The following is a 27,742-nucleotide window of genomic DNA, read 5'->3' as shown; positions in this document are numbered from 1 at the left end:
GGTGACGCCCCCCCCCTGGGCCGCTCGTTTGGTTGCTAGGGAAGACGTAGCAGGTGGAATGCGGCTACCCTGTTGTAGGGGAGACGTCCACTACAGGGTCATTTTACTAGTTATGATATTCAGCGTAGTGTCTGCGTTCTTGTACCTTAATAAGTCAGGCCAGTTGATACCCCTCATCTCTTCCCTCATCCCATTGTAATTTCCCTTGTAATATTTGCACCTTGGCCTGGCCTTATCTTGAACTAGGTAACAGTTAAATCTGAATGACAACACTGTATGGTGACTGGTGCCAACTGGGGCAAGGTGTTCCAGTTTGGCCACCATACCCTCCTCGTTTGTTATGATGAGGTCAAGTGGCTTGGGTGTTTGCTCCCCTCTGTAATGTGTCGGGTCTTTCACATGTTGGAACAGAAAATTATCTCTCAGTAGTTGACCCCCGCTCCGTGATGTCTAGTGGCGCTGGTTGACCTAGACCACGAGGCACACACAGTGGAATTCGTGGGGTCGGCTACTCAACGACAAACAGCGTTTGTAGGGGAGAAATCCACTACAATACTCCCTCCTTCCCCCCAGGCGTGTAGGAGACTTGTTGTCTGCAGGGTTGCATGGCACATGTGAGGCAGAACGGGCGGTGCATGGCTCATGTTGGACATAACGGCAGGGCGTGGACGAGCCGGCCGCTAGAGGAGACAACTGTCTAGATACACAATATCTGTGGGAGAAGAGAGGGAGGAAGAGGGTGTGTGGAGGCGATGAATGTTGTGCTTCCCTCACGGCAGGTACAGAGTCGTCAGATGCGCCTGCTGGGGTGTGTGGGCCTGGGTCAGGAGCAGGTGCTGCGTCAGCAGAAGCGGATGGTGCAGGACAGTAGCAGGGAGGACATGAGGGAGAAAAGAGGGGTGTGTGGGTCCGCACTCAGGCGCATGGGCAGCGACGGGAGTAGGGGCTGCATTGGGAGCGGCAGGGGGTACTGCTGGGCCGGGGGCGGCGTCTGAGGCAGGACGGGTGTGCTGGGGTCGGTAAGACGTGGTGCTTGGGGCAGGAATAGGAGCGGCTGTCTGCTTAGAGTAGCAGAGCTGCTCTAGGGTGTCTAACCTGTGGTGTAGAGACAGTAGCTGTAGAGCCGATGAGAGCTGCCTCTGGGTGGATAAGCCAGTCTTCCATGTTGCTTGAAGACTGGGAGAGTGATGGGTTTCTTCTCCATCCTGTGTGAGTGCGAATCTCCGGGGGTCACCACTTGTGGGGTATTGGATGTTTGTTTGGGTTCACACTCAGGATGGGATGGAGAAAGGAAACTCACAATGTGCTCTCTGTATACATATTGTATTGGATGTACAATGCAGCTTGGTGCTGGGAAGTGGCAGCGTGGTTACAAGCGTGATGTAGAGAGAGCTGGTTGGTGAGGGTGCTCAGAGGAGGACAGCTTGTGGGTCGCCATGCTCGCTGGCAGGAGCGAGGACCGCCAGGCAGGCGGAGAAGGAGGTGTTGCTGGCTGGTTGGTGTATACAAAAAAGAGACAGGTTACCACGAGGTCAGGTCTTAAATAGCGGGGGTTGGCGTGGCTTAGTATTTGACCTCCGTGATGTATGGCGGCGCTGGTTGACCCAGACCACGAGGCACACACTGTAAAATTCGCGGGGTCGCCTACTCAGCGCAAACAGCGTTTGTATGGGAGAAATCCACTACACTACCACTCTATCATCCATGAATCTATCTAGCCTCATTTTAAAACTCTTTCAAAGGTTTGTTTGGTGTTCTTTAGTATTTTATCCCACATTATAACATTTCAATGTAGAACATCGACAGTTTAAAGGTTATATTTTTTTGCTATTAATTTCTTAAAAAAAAGAAACAATTTTTGAAAATAGAACCCTTGGTGGAAACCTTAAGGAACGTTTACTGCCTCTCACACAGGGTGACTATCTTGTTTATGTACACACGACACAAACCACTCTACATGGTATAGTATTATTATAGTATAGAATTTAGTACTTTATCATTTCGCCACGTATCATCTTACTGTACTAGCTGTTCTGTCTGGCGGATAGTCTGTTCTTTGTTATAATTTTAATTGTCCAGTATTAGTTACTATTATAGTATACAGTACTATGCCATGTTTTGGTTTATGACACCTACTCCTTTTGGTACAGTGGTATAGTATATTATAGTACCTGGTTAATATTGACCACTGACCCGCAGAAGAATTATTTGGGAAAATTTATAGAAAAGCATCGTTCTTTCTTTGGATATTAAACATATGTTTTCCTATAGTATTTTATGAGTTTCGAACGAATTTGACATTCATTTTTGCCGGAAATCACTAGTGTTTGAGATACTGTACACCCCTCCACCCAACAACCTTAACGGAAAAAGTTGGAAAATTGTTTTGGTAAATTTGCATTGTCACACCGTTCTCTGTTAGAAAGTCAAAAATATATTTTTCTAGTGTATTTGTGTGTGTTTAGACCGAATATGACCTTTATTTTAGGTGGAAATTAGCTGGGGGTTTTTTATCGAATTTTTTTCGTTGGACGTTTTCCGAAAAAAAATCATGGCAAAATACACCAAAAAATACTAGAAAAACAAAAACCAAACCTAACCTAACCTAACCTAACTGACTCTCACCATATGATGGAATCACCTATTTCTTACCTTATTGGCCTGGTTCTTGTTTGTCGTTGGATTCTGAAATTCTTACACAACTCCACATATGTTAGTCTTTGCGATATTTACATTCAGTCTTGCTCTTAGTACTTTACTGAGGTTGGAAGAACACCATGCGATCGAAAAACTGCTATAGTGTCTTCGTTTTTTTCCCAAAAACTCGCAATCAGCTTCATATACAGTAATTTCAGTGACACCCATCGCAGACTTCCATGGTTGGAACTGAGCTTGAATTTCAAAATATGAGAGACCCAAAATAAAACTCGGATTTGATTGGGCCAAATATACCGCGAATTAAACCCAAAATCATTTTAATTGGTTGCAAAAACAAAAACGCTTTTGATTGGCCGCGTGACGTGTACGGAAACGCATGCGCGTGATGATTTATGAAGGAGACGCAGGAGACACGCAGTGTTAGAGGTGAGGCAGGCGATAATAGAGGAAGATTAATAGAAGAAAATAGTGAAAATTTTGTATATGCTATCTCCGTTGTTATACATTTCCGCCGGTAATGTAATAGATGAAAATAATCTTATAATTAGACGTCTTATTCGAATATGATAATAGATTAATGGTAGGAGTGAACGGTGTGTAAACGCAATAATACCATTGTTTTTGGTAAAGGTGTAGATAACGGCTACCACCAGAAGGAATTGTCCAAATTTATTGAAATATATTCTACCCACTAATATCATGATATTAAATACAAAAATGGAAGCGACAATGCATAGAACCTAATAGAACTTGACCTAACATACCCATAGGTGGGGTATGTTAGGTCAGGTTCTATGCATTATCGTGTAAATTCATGTGTTAAACAACTTAGGGCGCGTCGTATCTTCTTGGGCTTGGGGTGGCTTGGTCCAGGTAATTCAAGGTTTTTCTGGGGTGGTGGGGGTCCAGCGGAAGCCATTGTTGAAAAGATTAGTGGGTACAAGAGAGAACGATATACGCATAGACTGAGAACAATGAGACTGGCCCGGCTAGGTCAGCGACATCTTCCCTCCGGTGGCTGGGCACTTGTCATATTACATTAGACCAATCACAGTTAGCGGGGGAGGGAGGTAAGGATGCGTGGCCCAATCACAGTCTGATACATCATATGACGTCAGCGATAACGCAACAGTGACATACTGCACACTCTCCCCGCGCCGCTTCCCTTGTATGGTCAAGAATGTACCGCATAACTAATAATTGGCGCGCCTGGACCTCTCACGCCGCTTGCCACATAAATGATAGAATGAACTGCGTAACTTAAAATTGTCATTCTGGCAAGGTGCCGCGTAAATGACCAAATGCATAAACAAAATCCGTGTAAATCCAGACTATACTGGAAGCATTGCAACAATATAATTGCAATTATGTTGATAGTCAACCTTGAGTTATGCTTAGGGCTTGCTTATGGTGCGCACCCCCTATTTACGGAAATTTCAGTAATATCCATGAGCATTGCTCAAGCCTTGAGGATTCAATACACTTCTTGAATGCAAAACGTGGGCAATCCCCACAAGGAGATCTCAAGCTACATGATCCTGAGTATGGCCCTATGACGCCACACAATGAATGAGTTGCTACAGCATCATGTGTGATCCCTCATAACATCATCTATGAGGTAATTAAAATATCACACTAGGTCCCCCATAACACCATCTGTGAGGGAAATATTACACCATATCAGGTCCTTCATAACACCATCTGTGAGGGAATTACTACACCACATCAGGCCCTTCATAACACCATCAGTTAGGGAATTACTACACTGTTTATTGTTCAACACCTCAGCTTGTGTGGCCTACGTGACCTCCAATGTAAACATTAATTTTTATGTTCACTGTATATTCCGTTTCCTTTCTTTTATGACCCCCCCCCCCCCAATGTCACTGTATGTAATAAGTCATTTCTGTCAATTGTATTTTCAGGCTACGGGCTGCTGAACTTTTTAATAAACTGTTTATTATTATTATTATTATTATTATTATTATTATTGTTGTTGTTTTTGTTTTTGTTAAGTCCAGAAAACTATGAGGGCAAACATTTTTGGAGAATTTAATTTCTTGGAACAATCTGTCAGAGAGTGTTGTGACGGTACGGAGTGTGAGCTCTTTCAAGACCAGACTTGACCAACACTGGAGCAGGTTCAGGTATATTCAGGAGCCGGTGCATGCCCAGTACTTGCTAACAGTACGTAACAGAGACGTGACCGATCACCCAAGCGGCTAACGAGCCGACCAGTGGCGAAGAGGATAAAAGTAAAAATAAAAGTATTACACTGAATCAGGCTTTAATGAAAGAGTAAACAGCCTATTCAGGGGACTGGAAAGGTCGCCTATGTGACAAGATTCATTTAATTCGCATACATTTTTGTTACAGAGTAAAATAAGGTAGAGGCTGACAGAGTAAAATGGCACAATATAAAGGAGCAGCCAGTGAGGCAGGTCGAGCAATGCAGATTAAAAAGCGAAGAGAACGGGAGCAGGAGGAAATGGAGCAAAAGAAAAGGAAATTAGAGGAATCATTAAAGATAAACAAGATTGAGAACAAATTTGCTGTTCATTATGATGCCGTAGAACAGCAACTTAAGGTATGTACAACCTATAGGACTACAGTACCCTGTACTTTAGTTTTCTGTACTGTACACTATGCTGTACTGTACTGTAGTTTGAGCCTTATATTTTTCAATGTTAAGGACTATACAGTTTTGAATATTGCTGTAACTATTGAGCAGTATCCTAAATACTCAGTTTATTACTGAATACATTAATTTGTATGATAGGACTTAGTGTCATTTTAAATGATTTTCCAAGTACAGTACAATATTATAGATTGCATCATATATAAATACAGTATTTTTTTCACAGTGCTGTACTGTACATACAGGGTACTTATGTATACTGATGAATTGCATTTTAATATTTCTTTTTGTTACAACATAGTTTATGATATGAAGAATTTTTTTTTTTTAAATATTCTTGTATTCTTGTCCTGAGTGTTATATGCATGCTTCTGCTTTGCAGAGTTCTACAATTGGCTTGGTTACTCTTAATGAAATGAAAGCCAAACAAGAAGATGTTGTGAAAGAGAGAGAGAAAGAACTAGCAAGAAAAAAGAAAGAACAAGAAAAGTTACTGAGGAAAGAAATTGAGGCCAAACAAGCCAAGAAAAAGGAACAAAGAGAGAAGGTTAGTTCATTCACTGTATGTTTTAAGCAGTGTTGTACTCGTCAACGAAAAAAATGTCGCCACCAGCTTCAGCGTAAACGGCTGAGAAATTTGATGCCATCAGCGTTGGCGTAAACATTTTCATAAATTGACGCCGTTAGCGTCAGCGTCAACACCTAGCGTCAAAGAGTTTTCAGTGACGTACAAATGCAGCCCCAAAACGCGTATTCTCCTGTGTATGGGAGTAACATATGCAAAATAAAAAAAATATTCATTAATTTTTAATTATTTATTATGATTTATTTTATATCATTTTAATTATTCATTTGTTCCCCCGCAAGAATACAAGCATCTCAAAATACTTGTAGAAAGCTGCGCGGGCGGGGGGCGCAGCATAATTTTTCCCGGTCATCTTTATAACAAGATAATTAAAAATTTAACTTGGAAAAATAAAAAATGTTAGAAGTTGACGAACAAATTGACGCTTGACACTCCGCTCGGGTGAAAAGTTGACTGCGTCACCTGTAGCGTCACCTGCCCAAAAAATTGATGGCGTCAGTGATAACAAAAAGTTGTGGCCATCCATTGACGGCGTTAAATTAACGGCGTCAACGTACAACACTGGTTTTATGTAATGTATAACATACAGTACATGAAAATTGTTGAATGAAGATTATGCAAAGAATTAGAAATAATAAGAAGATGTGGAGGCAAGATTAGTTTTGGGCAGAGAGAAGACCAGAATTTTGAGAGAATGGACGATGAATGACTAGAAAGAAGAAAGTAGAATTCAGAGGTGGATGGGAGGAGGGACAGGGTAAGACCAGAAAGCAGATGGAAGGATGGAGTGAAGGATTCCTAGAAGTGAGGAGGATGGGAAGAAGTAGCATGTATGGATGTCCAGAGATCATGAATTTTGGAGTAGAAGGATATGTTGTTGATTGTTGATGCTGGCCTGCATACTGCTAAGTTTGATAGATACTTGGGGGGGGGGGGGGCCTGCTTCTGGAAGGGAATTACAGTACCAAAGCAGAATGTCAATCATTCCCACCTCCCCATCATACACTTTGGCTCAAGAATGAGGTGATCAGGGCCCAGATTCACTAAACTGACCATAACTTTGATCGTATCTTTCCCCTTGTCTCGAGAGGCTACAGTGACCGTATGATATTGGTAACAGGAAATTCACTAAAGGCTCGTACAGTGATGAAAATTACGTTTAATTCAGTAAGCTACCACCAGATGGAGTTGGGGTGCATTTGTATTGCTTTCTCGCTAAACCAATCACTGTGCCCGGAACAAGCACTGTGGAGGAATATTATTCAATCACACGTTACCCATGCCAGCACACGATGCATAAAATCACACATGATAAGAACAATGGAGGGACAAAAGTTTAAAAGAAAAGGCAGCGGAATTCCACTAATGAAATTTTTGTTAATAATTATACAGTAATAATATTAATGAAAATAATAATAATTAATATTATTATTATTATTATTATTATTATTATTATTATTATTATTATTATTATTATTATGGAACAAATGCACTTTATAATTCTTGACTCAGTTGATTGTCTTAAGCTAGTAACCTCATCAAATACACTCCGGAAACTACCACTTGCAAAAACCCTCAAAGCTATTAACACAGACGCATCTAGCCAGAGTATATTCCTACGTAGCAGTAGGTGGTCATCAATTTGTAGTGGTTCCAAAGGATCCGTAAACACCCTTTTTCTCCGGAGTGCACAGTCATGAGCTAAAGCAATCATTAGTTACATCTTCACAGCTTCACTCTCACTAGTGATCCTTGAAGTACTTTATGTCTGGCAGCTCTGTGTGTCTTGGTATGGGATGCATAGTATAGTAGAAAATATTGGAGTTATTCCCACCTTGTGGATGCTTATGGGTGCTCAGTGGTGACCGTAAATCATGAGTGAATCTGCCCCCAGGTGTAACAATTGTCCAATAGAGACAGAAGGCCTTATACGAGTACTAGCCTTCAATGACCAATCAACACACTTACCATCTAAAGTTCCGGCTCTGTTATCTTGATTCATTTCCTGGTTGACAATTCAAGAGGACCATCACAGCACACTGACTACCCTGCTCTTTTTTTCTACAAAAGCTAAGTGTCATCCTCTTTAGACACTTCAGGTATCTGTTTGCTAGAGCAAATACAGTTGTATGTGTCATCATAAAAAGTGATATGAATATCAGTTCTGACATATTGAAAGTTTGTTGGCATATGTTACCAACCATATTAAATCTAAGAAAGTGATTAATACCAATTTCTTACTAATGCAGTTGGAAGGGGAGTGAAAGGATTTATTTAATCTCCAGCATGTCAATATCTAGCCACATACCAGTTGTAGACCAAAGGTTTTGTGATTATTATTACAGTACATGCAAAATCTGTAATCTATTAATGTATACTATAGTTCTCTTCACAAACATTTTTGGTAAACTTAAATTTACATTGTTTGTGTTCTGCTTTTAACAGCTGTGATTTTTTCTCATATAGCTCCAAATTAAAAATATTTTTCAATACAAAAAGGATATACAGCTCCTCCCCGACTTATGACGGGGTTAGGGACCCAAATCCAGGTCGGAAGTTGAAAATGCTTAAATAATACATAGAAAATCTAAAATGAGTGTCTCTTTTTCTTCTCAGCACCACAAACCTCTCACTTTTAAGCTTGCCAGCCATTTTAAAGTGAATTACAAACAAAAATTTTGTCAGTACACAGCGCAATCACTGACGTTGGGACTCGAAAATACGTAATTTGACAAAATTTTGGTATGACTGAGGCGGTTGTATGTCCGAGTGGTCGTAAGTTGAGTAAGGCGTAAGTCGGGGAGGAGCTATAGTCTTATGCAGAAATATTATAATTTTTGTCAAATTCATTTATATCCCTTGCAGATTGCAAAACTTAGTTTTTGTCCTGATGATGAGGAAGAGGAAGAAGAAGAGGAGGAAGAAGAAGAGGAAGAGGAAGAGGCTGATGAATCAAATGGAAATGACAAGGAATTTAAGATGGCTAAAAACCCTGATGTTGACACCAGCTTTTTACCGGACAGGGCAAGAGAAGATGCTGAAAATAGACTCAGGGAAGAATTGCGACAGGTCAGCAAAAATTATCTTGTAAATACCGTATACATACATTTAAAAAAAAATTACAGTATACACTGAACCATCAACAATATGATAGTGTTGGGTCTCTGTGTTGATCAAATTAGCCTGAAATATTGAATTATCAGTACAAATAGAATTTACTGTAGCTGCATTAGAAAATGGAGTTAAAGTTAAGCAATTTTGAAACAAGTATCAATCAATCAGAGTACTGTCCTTATATCTGAGAGTTAGTGACCACAGTCCTCCACTATAAATGTTGTCAGGCTGTTTTTATCAATTCTCCAAGGGGACCAGTTTTTAATTTCATTCATCCATCCCAGTCTCTGCCTTTCTCTGGCCCTCCTGCCCTTAACTTTGCCTATTAATAGTTCTGTTATTATCCTCTCATCCCTAATTATATGACCAAAGTATCTAATTTTTATTGTTCTGTAACTTTCAAGTACAGCAAGTCCTCGTTTAACGTTGCCCCCGATAATGTTGTTTCGTTTAACGTCGTTATTCTTTAGATACCCATGATTCGGATAACGTCCCGCCGATTCAGTACAATGTCGTCACAGACTTCTTTGTACAGCACATCACCCTCTCTCATCTTGGCGCACTACGCTGCCACTCGTGGAGCATCACAGCGTCCCCAAGCTTCGCTAGTCTTTGTTAGCCTTCCACAGCGTTTGTGCGTGGTTAAGTGTTTTTGCTCTTAATACTGTACTCTCACCATTCGAAATGGCTTCCAAGTGCCCATCAAGTGCTACTGATGCTAGTGTTGTGAAGAAGCAACGTAAGACCATTAGCCTTGCTACGAAAATGGAGGTTTTAAACCGTTTTGAGAAAGGTGAATGTGCGGTGGACATTGCTGCTGTGCTAGGTCTAACCCCCACAACAGTGCGTACTATCCGTACCAGCACACACTCGCTCCACCACCTCTGCCCATCAGTGAGTACAATACAAAATGATTTAGTTTATTTATATATGTACTACTAGCAGAAACGCTGCCCTCCGGGCGACTCTTTCGCTAGGCCACGGTGTGAAATATCGTACGTTTGGCATACCTCGTTACAATGGACTACCTACCTACCTACCTACATATAACTACATATAACACCACCCATCATCACTACATATAACACCATCCATCATCACTACATATAACATCATCCATCATCACTACATATAACACCATCCATCGTCACTACATATAACACCATCCATCATCACTACATGTAACACCATCCATCATCACTACATATAACACCATCCATCATCACTACATATAACACCACCCATCGTCACTACATATAACAACATCCATCATCACTATATATAACATCATCATCACTACACATAACATCATCCATCATCACTACATATAACACCATCCATCATCACTACATATAACACCATCCATCATTATTACATATACTGTAACACCATCCATCATCACTACATATAACACCATCCATCATCACTACAGATCGGTAAAGTAGTTTCCGAGATTCTCGTGCGGACACACAGACAGACTTCTTTGTTTTATATATATATATTTTCTAAAAAAAATTCCGTTGAATTTCTGTATAGTGTATGTAATGTATTTTATGGGGCAAAGGGAGGCCTGGGAATGTAACTCCCGTATTTTATGTATTTCTTATGGGGAAAATTGATTCCGTTAACGTTGTGGTTTTCAGGAAGGGAGCCACGATGTTGAGCGAGGACTTAATGTATTTCTCTAGTTGTTCGTGCTAATCTCAGTACCTGTACTTCATTTGTTTTCTTGTCAATGTAGCTTATTCTTATCATTTGCCTACACAAAATCAGAAAACCTATGATTATTATAAAAATCTCAATGACACTGTGGGTGTGTAGTGGATCTGTAATGGATGTTTAGTGGATATAATGTGGATCTGTGGGATACATAGTCAAGGTCAAGTGCACCCATCATCGGTCTCATTGTAATTGTGCATCATCATAACTTAAGTTCAATTTAATTTATATATTACTTACGTTTTAAATAAACAATTAATTTTTCTACTTGATTAATTATTTCTTATTTACATCCAAATTCATAATTAGCAATATGTTTACTCAATGCATTGTCATCCATTCATAACATCTGAGATTAACTGAGTCACAACAGTGACACCAAGTGTTATGGCCCCAGTATTCACGTGATCGGCAGACGATGCACAGCTCGTATTGACACTATTGACGGCGGGGAAAATAAAATTTCATCGACGTGTCGGCTTTCTTTGTTTGAAATTTATTTAATAAACCTTTACAAATTTATTTAATGAAACATGTGGTATTAAAAAGCACATCATGTCCACTAAACATCCACATCATCATCACTACATCCCCACATGATCTTCTATACATCCACATCATATCCACTACACATCGTTCTTACATTACACAACTGTAATGAACATGTTTCAGTTCTTGGTTTTAACTGAAATAGGCCTAATTATAATAGATAAGTTGCCATTTGAGCTATTGACAACCACCCACTGACTCAGACTCAACACTTTGGTTCACCTCCCGCAGAGAAGAAACATGTTTTCTTATTTGATATTCTTATATGATATTTTCTTTATTTCTATTTCACATTTGAGTGATGAAAGTATTTTTCCACAATTTATATAGTTTTTACTTGTAACAATGGCAACATGTAAAGCCATCTCACAGGACACAGCTGACTGGTGAATGTTATATTTGAGTTGTGCACTTCGTTCTGATTGACTGAAATCAAAACAAACAGCATTAGTGTTGCAATGTTGATGGATTCTATTAGTTTTCTTTGTTAATTTTAATTACTTTTTTAACTTAGGTTGGATTGGGACTAATTCTCGTATCTCAGATTTTATAGAAATTAACAAACTATATACCTTAACTCACACAAGATAAACTCATAGATACTGTATGATGTTTTTGTCTGGACTAAAAATACCGAACTTTTTACATATACCTGTAGCTGTATTCGATGAATTTTGCGGATTCATTTTATACTGAAAACTTCCTTATAGTGTATCAAACTGGCTCCTCACCAATTATTTCAGTATAGTGAGGTAATACTGTACTTTCGTGTTAATGAGGTTGAGGGTGGAGTTGTCCAGTCACCTATCCATCAGCACAGAAAAGTTATTATTCCTCAAAATATGAAAATATAAAAATGATAGATTAATACTTAAGAACTGTAGTCATTCTTTGGGTGTCTGTCCACCAACTAATCAGCTGCCTTGCTACAAACTAACCCTAGGCCTCAGTTACAAGCTTCAAGTAAACAGACTATACTTCACTCACCGTCATGAGATAGTTGGTTAATTAGTCAGAAAAAAAAGCCATTATGTTAGATGGTTAGACTCCTCCCATGGTAGTACTTCTGAAGATGAATAAACTGGTTTCTTGCAAACTGTGTGAATAGGACTAAAGTAGAATGCTGGTTATCTAGAGTCCGGGTAACCAGCAGCTTCAACTAACTGGCCCCTAAATGAAATAATAATAATAATAAAAATATCTCCAACATCAGCTAGAATCGTAAGTTTGAATACTGTGCATAATGAGGATGAGCTGCCATATTTATTCTTAGGATAGACAATAAAATTGATACTTAGCATATCATTAAATACAATAGCACATATTTTATGTACCAAAAATAGCTCCATCCACAGTCAAACCATCCTCTGGATGAGTTCAGACAGGCAGTCACCCAGCTGACTTACAGATGTGTGGCACCGCACTGCGTTGTGTAAGCCATGACATCACATCGGGAGGAAGCGCGACCACGCAGTTATAGCCAACCTTCTCCACGCACACGCGCTCATTTCCCACACATACACACCCATGCTTTTTTTATTTTATAGTTTTATATTACATTTTCTTTATTTCTAAGCCACATCATTTATATAGTGGAATAAGTGTTAAAGAAGCTCATTTTTCCAAGACATAAATTTGCAAGGTCAGCCTGTAGCAGTGTGCATTGTTGGATTTATTGGGGGATCCTAAGAGTGGGATTCTGCGAACTGGAATTTTTTTTTCATCAGGCACCTCTCAATCACTGTAGGTGCCAGATAACAGGGGTTCTACTTTTTAATGGGCACAAAACTATAATGGTAAAGATAAAAGGGGCGAAGTAACAAAGTTCAGCTGTAGTGTATACAGTATATGCTTCATCATTACCTATGCTGCCATATACAGTTAATAACTATTATGTAGACTACTTCTTGCAATCTGTTGTTGCTGTGTCATGGGAGAATCATAGAATTTACAAAAGAAAACATTTTGCTAGACATATACAGTATTCTTCCTTTAATTTGTGGTTTATTTATTGGCCATATCCACCCAGCAGTTCTACTGAAGTTGTTGGTGGGCCATCAGATACTGTATTGCATTACTACTTGTCATGAGTGAAATTAAACTTTATTAGGAGTCATATGTTATTCATCTGGTTTATCTTACACAAGTTAGTTTCACCCATCACCAGACCTTCCTCAAAAATTACTCAACAGTTTGCTCTTTACTTATTCATGCACACTGCTGCTTACTGGAATAAATGTCTCTCCCTGTTGCTTCTAGTGCATCCTTTACCCCCCATCTTTCTGTGGTTTGGGTTCTTCTTTTCCCTCCTGTCGTTCACCTGTGAATTATCCACCCTTTTTACTGGTCTTTTACTTTCCAATTTACCAGCATGTCCAATGTCCATACAGTAGAGCAGACCTTCATTTTCTCTCTATCCAATACAGTATTCCATTCACTTCCATCTCACCTTGTATCTGTATTTCTTGTTCTCTGCATCATGGTTAACCCTAATCTGTTGCTTCAAATTTGCTTCTTACTGTACTTGTACTTAATTTAATTTCCAAATTTTCTAGGAATGGGTAGCAAAACAAGAAGCCATGAAAAATGAAGAAATCGAGATCACCTTTAGTTACTGGGATGGATCAGGCCACAGACGGTCTGTACGTATGAAGAAAGGTAATAACAGCTTGTAAGTTTTTATTAATGATTTGAAGTGTTTAACTTTAGAATTGTATTGTGCAATGTAATTTGTTTTTAGTAACCGTATTGTCAAGATGACCGACTGTTCCTAAGAAATTTTCTTTACTCAGCATGACATTTTTGTTTTGTTAATTGTATTTGTTCTTTACATCTTATTTATATTGTATGTTCTTTCTTGTAAATACTGGAAATTCCTTGCAGTCAGTAAAAATTTTCTGTAGCTGGAAAAACTCATTAGCTAAAAACTTGGTTTACCAAGTGCAAGGTAGATGTAATTCCTTATTAGCTGCCATTCACAAGATAGCTTGAATGTCATGGACTTACCTGGGCATTGGTTAAAAACTCATGAGACTTGACATGGATGACCTGGTCTACTTTGAATGATTAATAAACCTCTCCTATTGTGACTACTTATATAGCCCTAGGAATGGAGTACAGTATTTGACAACAAAGGCATTTCTCTCAGAAACTGGAGGGAAGAGGTCTTCCAAATTTTAACCTTTTCACTATTTTGTTGTTGCTGTATGTGTGAGAGCATTATTTATTATATACACTGGGTATGATGAATATGGGCCAAGGACTTTAAAGAATATTGTGTGCACTCTCTTATTAATGGTTGAGGGTTATATAACTCTTCTGTTGGCATCAGCCAATGCTTCTATATATGGGAATGGGGGATTTTTTTATCGACTGGTATTCAGTATCCATCAAGGTGTCACAGAGGAAAGTGCACAAATGGTTCAAAATGAATTTTGTTGTTGAAAGGTTGGATGCTGTTGATTCTGATAACTTAAAGGACATTGATGATGAACCTACCATATTTTACAGCATATAAGAGACACTTTTTTGTTTGAAAAATTGCAAAAAAAAATCAGCCTGTGTCTTATATGTGAAGTTGCAGTCTCCCGCAAGCAAATGAATCACCCATTGCTGTCTCCAGTGACACGTTCGACAGTTGGGGGACAAAGGTCTAGTGAAGTATTTATTTGTTTATTAATGTCCTTTAGATTGAGTTTTTGTTTTTTGCTTATAAAATGTCACAGAAGTGACCGGGGAGAATATAATTTACATTGCTGGAATTCTTATAAGATAGTGATTAATTTGAATATAATCATGCTATAGTTTGCACGAGACAAATTTTTTAAAATCATTTAGTACATTATTTTGAGTACATGTACAGTACAGCTTTGCCCTTAGGACAGTGTAGCGTGCCCAGAGAAACATTAGACGCGAATTTTAAAATATGATGCACCAGATTGACTCTCGCAAAATAGGAAAGATTCGCTTTAAATTAAAATGTTGTTCTTAATTGTGGGTGTCGCTATAAATCATAATCTTAAATTGAATCGCTTTAAATTGATGTTCTACTGTACCACGAATTTGTGGTGGTGAGATGTGAGACTGCTTTTTAATTGTTTTGCCTGCCCTAGGTAGAAATTTAGTGGTTCTTACAGGGTGGACCTCGCTAATCTGGGAAGCTTGGGACCAAACCAGTTCTGTATTAGTGAACATTCCGAACCATTGAAGCTGAGGTTAAAAAAGAGGCAAAAAATACTGAATAAAATGTATTATTACTGGTACCAATACAACTTAAATCAGCATACATCTAGCCCAGGCTGATGTTCCAGGGTTGCGGTCATACCCATTAAATCTGCAAATAATTTTATTGGCTTTGAAATATAATAGGTGGCCTGCAAAGAGCCCTCATGAGTCCGATGTGGCCCCCTGAACTACAAAGTTGTACCATCCTTGCTCTAATGTGATATATATATATATATATATATATATATATATATATATATATATATATACATACATACATATATATATATATATATATATATATATATATATATATATATATATACATACATATATATATAACGTATTACCCCGCCTATGGGTTTCACTTAACACGTTTTATCATATCTGTGATTGCCTGAGGCTGAACTTTCACTTAACACGGATTTTTCACATATACGCGGTGAGTGTCCGCCCGAGCTATTTTTAGATTTGCCCCACCCGCCACCCTGCCTGACTGCCTGTTTTAGCTCATAAAATTCATACAAATTACTCTGCCAGAATATATTTACACTGCTGGAATTCTTATAATTTGGTGATTATTTTGAATATAAACATCATATATTTTGTATTAGACATACAAATTTTAGATAAAAATTTTTCTCTGAGTAACTATGTTATCTTTTGTGCAAAATATATGACATGATATTCAAATATTCCTGGTCTTACAAGGAATCCAGCAATGTCAATTATATTATCCTAACTTTAGTTTGAGGTATTTTATTACAAAAAAGTTAAGATTCTGGTTTTCCCACACATCTCCTTGGGACGTTGGTGGGGGGTGGGGAGAGGACCGACCGACCATCTGTTACCCTGTGAAGAATATTTTTTTTATTAACTGAAGATATTTGTTTTAGCTCATAAAATCATACAAATTTATCGTCAGATATAATTTACATTGCTGGAATTTATATTTGATGATCATTTTGAATATAAACATCATATGTATTGCAGAATAGACACAAATTTTAGATAAAATGTCCACCTGAGTAGATATGTTCTTTTGTGCAAAATATATGACATTTATATTCAAAATATTCCTGGTCTTACAAGGAATCCAGCAATGTCAATTATATTATCCTAACTTAATCTGAGGTATTATTTAATACAAAATGTTAAAATCTATTTTTTTCACCCAACATCTCTGAGGGAGGATTGGTGGGGTGGGGAGGGGTTGGGACTGACCGCAAGGTTGGAAGAGGGAAGCGGTGGGGTACTTTGATTGACAGATAGTGTCGTGAAGAATATTTTTTTTTATTAACTGAAGATATTTGTTTTAGCTCATAAAATTCATAAATTACCCGCCAGAATATAATTTACATTGCTGGAATCTACAATTTGGTGATCATTTTGAATATAAACATCATATATTTTGCATTAGACATACAAATTTTGATAAAATGTTTCTAAGTATTAGGATACTGTTAACGAACTCAATCTTCCAGAAGGTCGTCATAATCAAACGTTCGTTAACCGAAACCATTGTTTCAATGGGTTTTGCAATTGGTTCCAGCTCACCAAAATTTCCTAAATTCAACAAAAATGGTAGAAAAGTTCACTTACTTTGAGGTGTGTATGTAGAAGGCTCCTGGATGATGATGAGATGATGATGGATTTAGAATGGGGGTGGAGGAGAAGGAAGAAGAGAAGGCATTGGGGTGGAAGAGAAGTCACCCCATGGTGCCATTTCACCCATAAAATTTTAGCTTTCTGTTTAATTCAAGATTATTTCTTTTAAATCAACGCTGCACTGCATTATATATTGTCAATATATAAAATATATTTCAAAATGACCAATAATTTGCTTTGGAAACACAGAAAAAGCATTTAGTTGAAGAGAGTCTCAAGCAAGATGTTACCTCCAGTGAAACAGAGAGAGACTGACGCCTGTTTGCTGTGTTAAGAGGCTGGATGCCATGATAAACTAGTCACTTTACCTTAATTTTGTTCAATAATTGTTAAAATGACTAAAAAATTGAATATTAAACTTTAAAATTATTGAATAGTATAAACTTTGATATTTACAAAATAGTAAGGAATTTAAGCCCAGAACCGATTAATGTATTAGGACTGATACTAAACCTGGTTGCCCGTCAGTGCAAGCGAAAACATGTTGAGGTCGGTTCTGAAGAAGTTCGTTGTTTAATTTTTTTTTCGTAACCAATTGAAGATCCTATGGAAGGCAGTTCGTTAATCGAAAATTCTAACCGAGGTGTTCGTAAAACTAGGGGTCACTGTACATATGTTATCTTTTGCAAAAATATATGACATTTATATTCAAAATATTCTGGTCTCATAAGGAACAGCAATGTCAAAATTGTATTATCCTAACTTAGTTTGAGGTATTATTTATTACCAAAGTTAAATATTCTGCATCCCACACATCTCCTTGGGACGGTTGGTGGGGGTGGGGGGGAGGGAGGACCGAACGTACCATCTGTTACCCTGGAAGAATATTTTTTTTTTTATTAACTGAAGATATTTGTTTTAGCTCATAAAATTCATACAAATTACTCGTCAGAATATAATTTACATTGCCGGAATTTATACTTGATGATATCATTTTGAAATATAAACATCATATATTTTGCATTAGACATACAAATTTTAGATAAAATGTTCATTCTGAGTAGATATGTTTTTTGTAAAAATATATGACATTTATATTCAAAATATTCCTGGTCTTACAAAGGAATCCAGCAATGTCAATTATATTATCCTAACTTTAATCTGAGGTATTATTTAATACAAAATGTTAAAATTTATTTTTTTTCACCCCACATCTCTTGAAGGAGGATTGGTGGGGGTGGGGGAGGGTTGGGACTGACCGGCTGAAGAGCGGGAGGCAAGGTGGGGTACTTTGATTGACAGATAGTGTCGTGAAGATTATTTTTTTTTATTAACTGAAGATATTTGTTTTAGCTCATAAAATTCATACAAATTACCCGTCAGAATATAATTTACATTGCTGAAATTTTATAATTTGAGGATTATTTTGAAAAACATCATATATTTTGCATTAGACATACAAATTTTAGATAAAATTTTTCTGGCAACTATGTTATCTTTTGTGCAAAATATATGACATTTATATTCAAAATATTCCTGGTCTTACAAGGAATCCAGCAATGTCAATTGTATTATCCTAACTTTAGTTTGAGGTATTATTTATTAAAATTTAGTGGTTTTCCCCAAAATTTCTCAGAGAGGAAGAGCCGCAGTGTAGTGTGGAGAGGGGAGGAGTTGAGTCTTATTTGAATGGACATTAACTTGCGACTGTATTTCATTTCTCTAAGTATTAATTGTGCATGTATCATCATAAAATTAAGATGTTATTTTACTACAACATAGTTATGTGTCTTCAAAAGTGGAGTTGGGGGTCGGGCCGGTTTCTATTGGAATTAACCCATATGTTCTGTTGTTCACTTAACGCCGGATTTCTTCACTTAACACCGACCCCCTCTGGGGTTCATTGACTGCTGCAGGGGTAATAAATTGTATATATATATATATATATATATATATATATATATATATATATATATATATATATATATATATATATATATATATATATATATATATATATATATATATATATATATATATATATATATATATATATATACATACACACACACACACATGAAATGTTAACGTCAATTTGAACAACGTCTGGACGATATATTATTCTAAAAACTCGACACCTGCTGGACTAATTATTACCTACTAATTTCGACGAAACATGGTGATCTCCCCATACTGGTCAGGATATTATGTGCGCAAGGAATTTACTTCTCATTTAGGCTTTTTTAAACCCACATCTATTGAGGATAAAATCTTTCAACAAATTTGACAACACATTTGCTGTAATCAGACATATATCTAAGTTGTTCGAATAATTAAAACTTAGCAAATTAGCTGCAATTTCAAATTTGTGGTATTACTAAAAAGGAAAATGGTGCACTCTAAGATTAAGAGAGAAAAACTATAATTCAGGTCCTGATGTGAGAGAGAAAACCACTCAGATGACGGGGGACTAAATAAAAAAATAGCCATGTGGACTATATTAGTTTACCCTTTTTCATCACTTTTAAATAAACCCAGCTATGTTTATGTGTGTTTATATATTACAATACGAGTATATATATTTAAAGTGAGTATAAATAATCGAAATGGGAAACTTGGGTTGGGCCCGGTGCCTGGAACCAATTAGAACAACCCATAGGTTCTGGTACTTTCGTTATTCAAGCAAAAGTCCCAATTAGGCGCCGATAACCAAGGATGACTGTATACTTGTGATGAAAATAGCGTTTTGTGTGGTACAGGGTACCAAGTGACACCAGATCCCGCCTTCATCAAAGAATAAACAAATTGCAACAAATTAAAAAACATTCAACAACGCATTATCTACAAGAATCCTCCAATGTAAGTTATATTCACCCAGGTCGTTGGGTAAAAATTATGAGAAGAGCTTTTAGTCACTTTGGCAATGATAAAATCAACACGGCTGCAGTCAGGCAGGCCTTCGCGCGCCAATCTGTCAAATCTTATGTCAAATAAAATAAATAAAACAAACACACGCCAGACACGGTCACCTCCTGCCCCCTCCCGCCCTCCTGCCCTCCCGCCCTCCCCCCGCCCCCCTCTTCCCACCACCCTCGTGTTCAAGATAAAAGATTGGTAATTTCTTTGTTTATTTTATATAATATCTCCGACTAAAGTTACGATAATATAATTTGCATTGCTGAAATCCTTGCAAGACAGAGATTAATATGAATATAAACATCATATATTTTGCTCAAGATATAAAAAATGTAGTACATTAGTGAACAATACTGTACTGTAGTACATTTTATAAAAAGTTTTTCAACTGTATTTTTGGGTAGATTTACATAAATTTCTTCATTTATTTTCACCCATTTACATTCACTCACCATACTAAAATAAACGTAAAATAAATTAGTGCAAAGCTGGACTGCACAGGTACTAATTTGATATCGGTACTAAAATTGTTATGTCTAGTGCGAATTACAATGTGTTTATATTCACATAAATCAGTATCTTACAAGAATCCTAGCTATGTTAAATATAGTTTCCTTGGTCATATCACTGGCATTTTAAAATGAGAGAAGCTTAGTAGGACTGTTAAATAAACACACAGAGACCTTCGCCTCAACCCCCCAACCCCTCGCTGGGTGGCGTGGCTGGCTACTTCCCCCCAGCCAGGCTTTTAGACTTACAGTTTTTATCTTATATAATATCTCAGACTAAAGTTAGGAGATTATAATTTTCATTGCTGGAATCCTTGCAAGACAGCCAATAATTTGAATATAAACGTCATATATTTTGCACAAGAGATAAAAATTGTTGTACATTAGTGTACAGTACTGTACTACATTTTATAAAAAAGTTTTTCAACTGTATTTTTGGGTAGATTTACATAGATTTCTTAGTGCAAAGCTGGGGTGCACATGTACTAATTTGATTACAGTACTAAAATTGTTTTGTCTTGTGCAAATTATAGCATGTTTATATTCAAATTAATCAGTATGTTACAAGAATCCCAGCTATGTTAATTATATTCACCCAGGTCATTTCACTGGCTTTTTATAAGAGAGAAGCTTAGTCACCTAAGAACCGATAAATATACACGCGTTAGACCTGGGCCTGTGCCAACTGTCAAACGTACTACCTCCCCTCCCCCCACGCCCCCTCGTACCCTCTCTCTCCCCCATCTGCTGGCGTTGCTGGAATCCTTGTAAAACAGTGAATAATTTTAATATAAACGTCATGTATTTTGCACAAGAGATAAAAATTAATCACCTGTATCACATTACAGTAGTGATTTAACAGTAAAAGTGTATATCTACGTATATAGTATTCCACATACACGTAAGTATAAATAAAAAGTTTATGTGATGATCGGACAACGTCCATTTCGGTTAACGTCATTTACGCGGTCAATTGAACCCGTGGAAGTTCGCGTAAAACGAGAAACGCGTAAACGAAATAACAGGACATATGGGATTAATTGAAATAGAGACTGGGCCGACCCCGAAACTGCACTTTTTCTGACACAATAGTACGTTGTAGTAAAAATAACATCTTAATTTTATGATGGTATGCACACACAATTAATATTTAAGAGAAATACATTCCCCGGTTAATGTGTTAATGTCCATTCAAATTCAAATAATGGACTCAACTCCTGCCCCCTCCCATCTTCCCACGCTTGCTGGCTGCTCCCTCCCTGAGAAATGTTTGGGTGAAAACACTAGGTTTTTAGGTTTCATAATAAATAATACCTCAGACTATGTTTAGGATAATATAATTGACATTGAATATTTGCTCAGGCAAATAATTCCCTTCCACAATCACATCATCTAACTCCTCCTTAAAAGCTTCGGCAGCACCAACATCGGCTCTAGCTGCCTCTCCACTCACCTTAACATTGTGTAGACTGTAGCATTTTTTAAATCTATTAAACCACCCATGACTTGCTGTAAAGGTTTGATCACATTCATCTCCTGCCTGCTCCTTCAGGCTTTGGAACAGGCTTCTTGCTTTAGCCTGTATGGTTAGAAGGCTTAAGGGTACACGCTTCTGTATCTGGTCTTCTATCCATATCACCAATAATTTTTCCATATCGTGAATAGGACCTTGTCTTTTCTTCGAAATTATAATTCCCTTTATAGGTGTTCCTTTCACTACATCACGAATACGTTCCTTGTCCTTCAGAATAATGAATATGGTCGAGTGCGAGAAACCTAGGTCGCGTGAGATTGTTGCTACAGTTTTTCCATTCTCATACTTCATTATTATCTTCATTTTCATCTCAAAAGTAATTGCCTGTCTCCTTTTCTTCGGAGCACCACCAGCACTCTCACTTGTACGCTTTCCAGTCATTATAAAGTCAATTAAATACGATAATAACTCAAGTACACAGCGCGATCAGTATAGGATACAATAGCCAAACACGAACTAAGCGCTGTACTGAGTGAGTGTAACCACGCGGTGACCCGAGCCAGCCACGCTCTCGCTCGGGACGGAAACGTTTCGGTATAGAAAATGCGCGCGCCATTTGAAAAAATTTTGGTCACGACTGCGGCGATCGTATGTGCGGACGGTCGTACGGTCAGAGCAAGTCGTAAGTGCGGATGGACGTAAGTTGAGTTAGTTGTAAGTCGGGGACTATCTGTACTTTTGTTGCAGTGGCTGAGTGGATCCAGCTATCACATCTTGTCTTAAGGGTCATTGGTTTAAATCTGGGGTACAGTATTCTTAATACACCTAGGTGTGGAAGTGAAGGTGGTCATGTGCAGTGCAGTGCTAGCCACCCTGCCTCTTTGAATACCAAAGGCTTTTATATCCAGTGTACTTTATCCATACTGTCCTTAGTGGGCATTATGTGTATGGAACCTATTTTATCCTATTTTACTTTTCACTTCACTTTATAATAATAATAATAATTTATGGTTAATTGAAAGAGCATGGCAGCCTAAAGGCTGAAAATATAGTTACGTAATTGAGGAATAGGTCACTTGGTTGAATGATTACTCAGTTGTACTTTTGTAAAAAATCTCATACATTTCATCTTACATTTACAGGGAACAGTGTGTATCAGTTTCTCCAACGTGGATTAGAAATCTTACGTAAGGAGTTTAATGAGCTACGTTCTGTATCTGCGGATCATCTGATGTACATTAAGGAGGATCTTATCATACCACATCATTACACCTTTTATGATTTTATTGTTAATAAGGTATTTATTTTTAGTTTAATTTTATCATTCTCCAGTATTTAAATAGGTACCTTGGTCTAATTAAACAAACTTCTCTTCCATACTTATGGTTACTGATGCTTTTAAACACTTGTGTCACCCAGTGGTCAAAAAAGTCCCCAAACTTCTTAAATTGTATGCTTTCCATCAATGAAATGGGTAGTACTTTTTATAAGTCATTCTAGTTTTCTACTCGTGCATTCTGTTTCTTTTATTCATATAACTTCTGCAGTGTGAGTTTCATGCAATATAAGAAGAAATCAGTTACTGTAGCAAAATATTTAGGTTGAAATAAAACAGGAAATGCATAGTATTTTACTTGTCACTCTGCCTTAAATGTGGAAAAAGCTGATATATTTAAATACGATAAATGATTCATGAATAATATATGTACTGTACTGTACTTAGATAATGTACTGTATTATCATATTTTTATTCTTTAGGCACGTGGTAAGAGTGGACCACTGTTTCACTTTGATGTTCGTGATGATGTACGATTGGTGAGTGATGCATCTGTAGAAAAGGAAGAATCACATGCAGGTAGGGTGATTTGCTTAAAATTTTTAATGTTTGTTTTACATTATGTTTCTCCATTCAGTAACCATAACTTGCTGTTTTAATGAGACTGCAAATCCTGATTTATGAGGATTTAATTTATTGAAATTCCCAGTTACAAAAAATGTATGTTTCTTCCATGCTTTGATTTTCGAGCACAAACCCCAGTTTAAAAAATTATAATTAGCAATAATGAAAATATGCTAGTATAATGAAATTTTTTCTGTCAGTATGCTTATTTATTTCACTAACTTATTTTGTTATTGTCTAGCATGTTAAGTTTACAAAAAAGCTTTCAATGTGTTATTTGTCTACAGTCACCTTTTAACTAACTCCTCAATCTCATGTGAGGACAAGCAGACTTGTCACTCGCATCACTACACAGTCATTGGGCCAGATGCCTAATTGTCCAATTTCTCCTCATTTACTGTCATGTAATATGTGGAAAATTATGTATAAGAAAATTAATCTGTACAGGAATATGTGCCCTGGGTATCGCAAAGGATGTGTTCCTATAAGTTATTGCGAATAACAACTTTGCGAATATCGGCAATTTTCCCCATAAGAATCAATGTAATTAGCAGGGGATGTATTCCCAGCTAGCAACTTTCTCATTTTTTTATATACTGTACACTCCTCATTATCCAAGGCTCTTGGGGACCAGGGTCGTGTGTATACTGTAGTACTAGTAAATGTGAGGAATAAATAATAATAATACTGTACTAATAAATAAAAGAAAAAATACCACATTGCCAGTTGGCAATAGTTTCACTACATGCAGGAGACAGGAGACTGGGACAGCTGGGATCCCAACCGCTGTTCCCTCCATGATCCGTGTGCTAACTCCAGTGCACGTAAGAAATGTTTATTCCCTTTATGTTTTTGACCTTATAATAATCACATCTTTTATTTTTTACACATTCTGTATGAGCGATTGTGTACATGTAACAGAGTAAGAAAAATTGAATAAAGTCACGTATATATACCCGAAATTACGAGTTAAAAATAACAATAACGCAGCTTAGCCTGGTATATGTGCCAAGTCCACACATACATTCACTTCACACACATACACATCCATGCTCTTCATTTTTCTTATTTTATAGCAACATGCCATCTCCACAGATATTATTTTATCTGATTCACTTTGCAAATAAGAGAGGTATTTTTATTTATTTTTTTATGGGATTAGCCCACTAGAGCACAGGTCAATGACTCACATCAGGGCCTGGGGGGCAAAAATAAAATAATTACAGTGGTCCCTTGATTAATGAACACAATTCGTTCCAGAGGGTCATTCGTTAACCAAAATTTTTTTTTTACCGAATCCATTGTTTCAATGGGATATTGGGTAATTGGTTCCAGCTCACAGAAAAGTACATACAAAGTAAAAAAAAAAATGCAATAAATTACACTTACTTTGAGGTGTGTATGTAGAAGGTTCCTGGTTGATGATGATGATGGTAATTAGAAGTGGGGGTGGAGGAGAAGAGAAGGAAGTAGGGATGGACGAGAAATCACCTTTCAGGGAACCTTGCTTGATGCATTAATTTCACCAATAAAATTTTAAGTTCACTAGGTGTAATTCAAGATTATTTTATTTAAATCAACACTGCACTGCGCTGTATATTATCAATATGTTAACTAAATTTCAGAATGAAAAATAATTTCAATGACAAATGCAAAAATATTCAAGACACCAACAAAATAGATGTTCACTCCACTGTCAACAAAGCCCAACTGATGCCTAGTGGCTGAGTCAAGCTTCTGATGGGAGCACAAAAACTAGTTCCCTGTACTGCATATATTATCAATATGTTAAATAAATGTTAAAATGACTAATAATTTTAATATAAAACATGCAAAAATATTAAAGAGCACAACTTTCTTGATATTTACTCCATTGGAAACGAATGTAAACAGAACAGATTACTGAATTGGCAGACTAGCCCATCAGCTGATGCTCAAAACAAAACGTGATTTTCGTAAGGATTTCGTAATCTAATTTTTGTTCGTTAACCGAATTGAGGATTCTTATGGAAGGTAATTCGTTAACCGAACCGTTCATTAACCGAGGGACCACTGTACATGGAAAATCTAAAATTAAATACAGTACAGTAAAAGTAATAAATAATGAAGAATAAATACAGTGTTACTGTACACTTACCTTTAATGTAGTCGGCTGAATGCACATGGGGCCCCCGTAATTTTTTAATTATACATGGAGACTACATTAACTGGATGAAGCAGAGGAGGAGACAGGGCTGGGTGGGCCCTCAATGTCGCTTTCTTCAGACAGGTTAAAATACAGGGGAAAATTGCTTGTTGAAGGTATTGGATCATCTTTAGGGAGTGAAGAAGCAGCACTGGTGGGGCGTGAGGAGACAGCACTGGGGGACTTCTTAAAATATATATCCAATTTAGACTGCACAGATTGCTTTTTCTTTTCATTATAAATCTCCCTGTTGCAAACAAGTGCATCTTGGATCATTCTGTCAACTTTGGCAAAACGCTCAACGTTTTGATCCATTCCGTCAAACATTTGCATCCCCTTATTAATTGTAGCAAATTCCTCTGCCATTTGTTTCAATGAAAAATTTTTGGGGGGTGCAGGTTCTTCTTCTACATTTTGTCTCTCTTCTTCCTCTGCAATTTTCTGTGCTTCCAGTTCAATAAGGTCCTCATTACTTAGCACTTCTGCTACACTTTCAACCAACTGCTCAACATCTTCATTATCAGTTTCTAACTCCAGCTGTTTACCCAACTCCACTATCTTGTTACTAATCACAGAAATTACTTCATCTTCATTAAATCCTCTGAAACTGTTCACATATCTTTTCAGGAGTTTCTTCCATATTCTATTCATGCACTGACCTGTAACCTCATCCCATGCTGCAGCTATGTTCTTTATACATTTCAAAATGTTGGAGTCCTTCCAAAACTCTCTGAGCGTTTTCTCACCTTCAGTAGCAGCAACAGCCTGAGCAAAGGTCGTATGTAAATAATTAGCTTTGAAAGCTGCAATAGCACCTTGATCCATGGGTTGGATGATAGAGGTAGCGTTACGTAGAAAGTAGACTATCTTAACATCTTAACATCAGGGTACAGGTCGTCCAGGTGTGGTTGGTGTCCCGGAGCATTATCCAAAATTAACAAAATCTTGAATGTAATCCCTTGTTGCAGACAATACTCCTTGGCTCGTGGAATGAAACAAGTCACGAACCAATCCTCAAACAGTACTAGGCCTCAATTTAAATGGGTACCAGATTCTGCTAGATTTTAATTCAACTGCATACTACTCAAACCAATTTATTAAAACGCACACATTATTCCTCAGGTAAAGTGGTAATGCGAAGTTGGTATGAACGCAACAAGCACATCTTTCCAGCAAGTAGATGGGAACCATATGATCCTCAGAAGAACTATGAGAAATACACAGTTAAGGATAAAAACAAGAAGAAATGAAAACTCTTCCATTACACCCTAAACTCTCAAGTACAAATATGTCTTCTGTTCCTGCTGTACTGCCAGATAATGGGATGTTTATAATACTAAGGTATTCTTAGAATGTACAAACACAAAAACAATACCCTCCTTCCACTGACTGAGTATAATTTAACATAAACCACTTACCCATAAAACCCACGTATCCATAATAGTGTGGAGAGGAGGAGTCACAAGTGTAACACTCTCTCTCATATATATATATATATATATATATATATATATATATATATATATATATATATATATATATATATATATATATATATATATATATATATATATATATATATATATATATATATATATATACATACTCCGACTTACGACGGCCGCAGATTTTTTTTTGTTTTTTTTCAAATGACACGCATTT

The 27,742-nt window shown here is 37.2% G+C and overlaps 1 protein-coding gene across 1 annotated transcript; it reads left to right on the top strand.

The window, feature by feature from the left end:
- Positions 1-1,909: 1,909 nt before the first annotated feature.
- LOC121872622 (protein FAM50 homolog) lies at positions 1,910-27,465 on the top strand. Its single transcript, XM_042375525.1, has 8 exons — positions 1,910-1,960; positions 5,035-5,245; positions 5,679-5,843; positions 8,748-8,951; positions 13,820-13,922; positions 23,138-23,292; positions 23,754-23,850; positions 27,203-27,465. The coding sequence occupies exons 2-8, from the start codon at positions 5,066-5,068 to the stop codon at positions 27,328-27,330; spliced, it is 1,032 nt and encodes a 343-aa protein (XP_042231459.1). The 5' UTR covers positions 1,910-1,960; positions 5,035-5,065; the 3' UTR covers positions 27,331-27,465.
- The last annotated feature ends 277 nt before the right edge of the window (positions 27,466-27,742 follow it).

Source organism: Homarus americanus, unplaced genomic scaffold (assembly GCF_018991925.1).
Source record: "Homarus americanus isolate GMGI-L3 unplaced genomic scaffold, GMGI_Hamer_2.0 scaffold39155, whole genome shotgun sequence".
Lineage (NCBI taxonomy): Eukaryota > Metazoa > Arthropoda > Malacostraca > Decapoda > Nephropidae > Homarus > Homarus americanus.
This window is presented reverse-complemented; position numbering and strand designations above follow the sequence as displayed.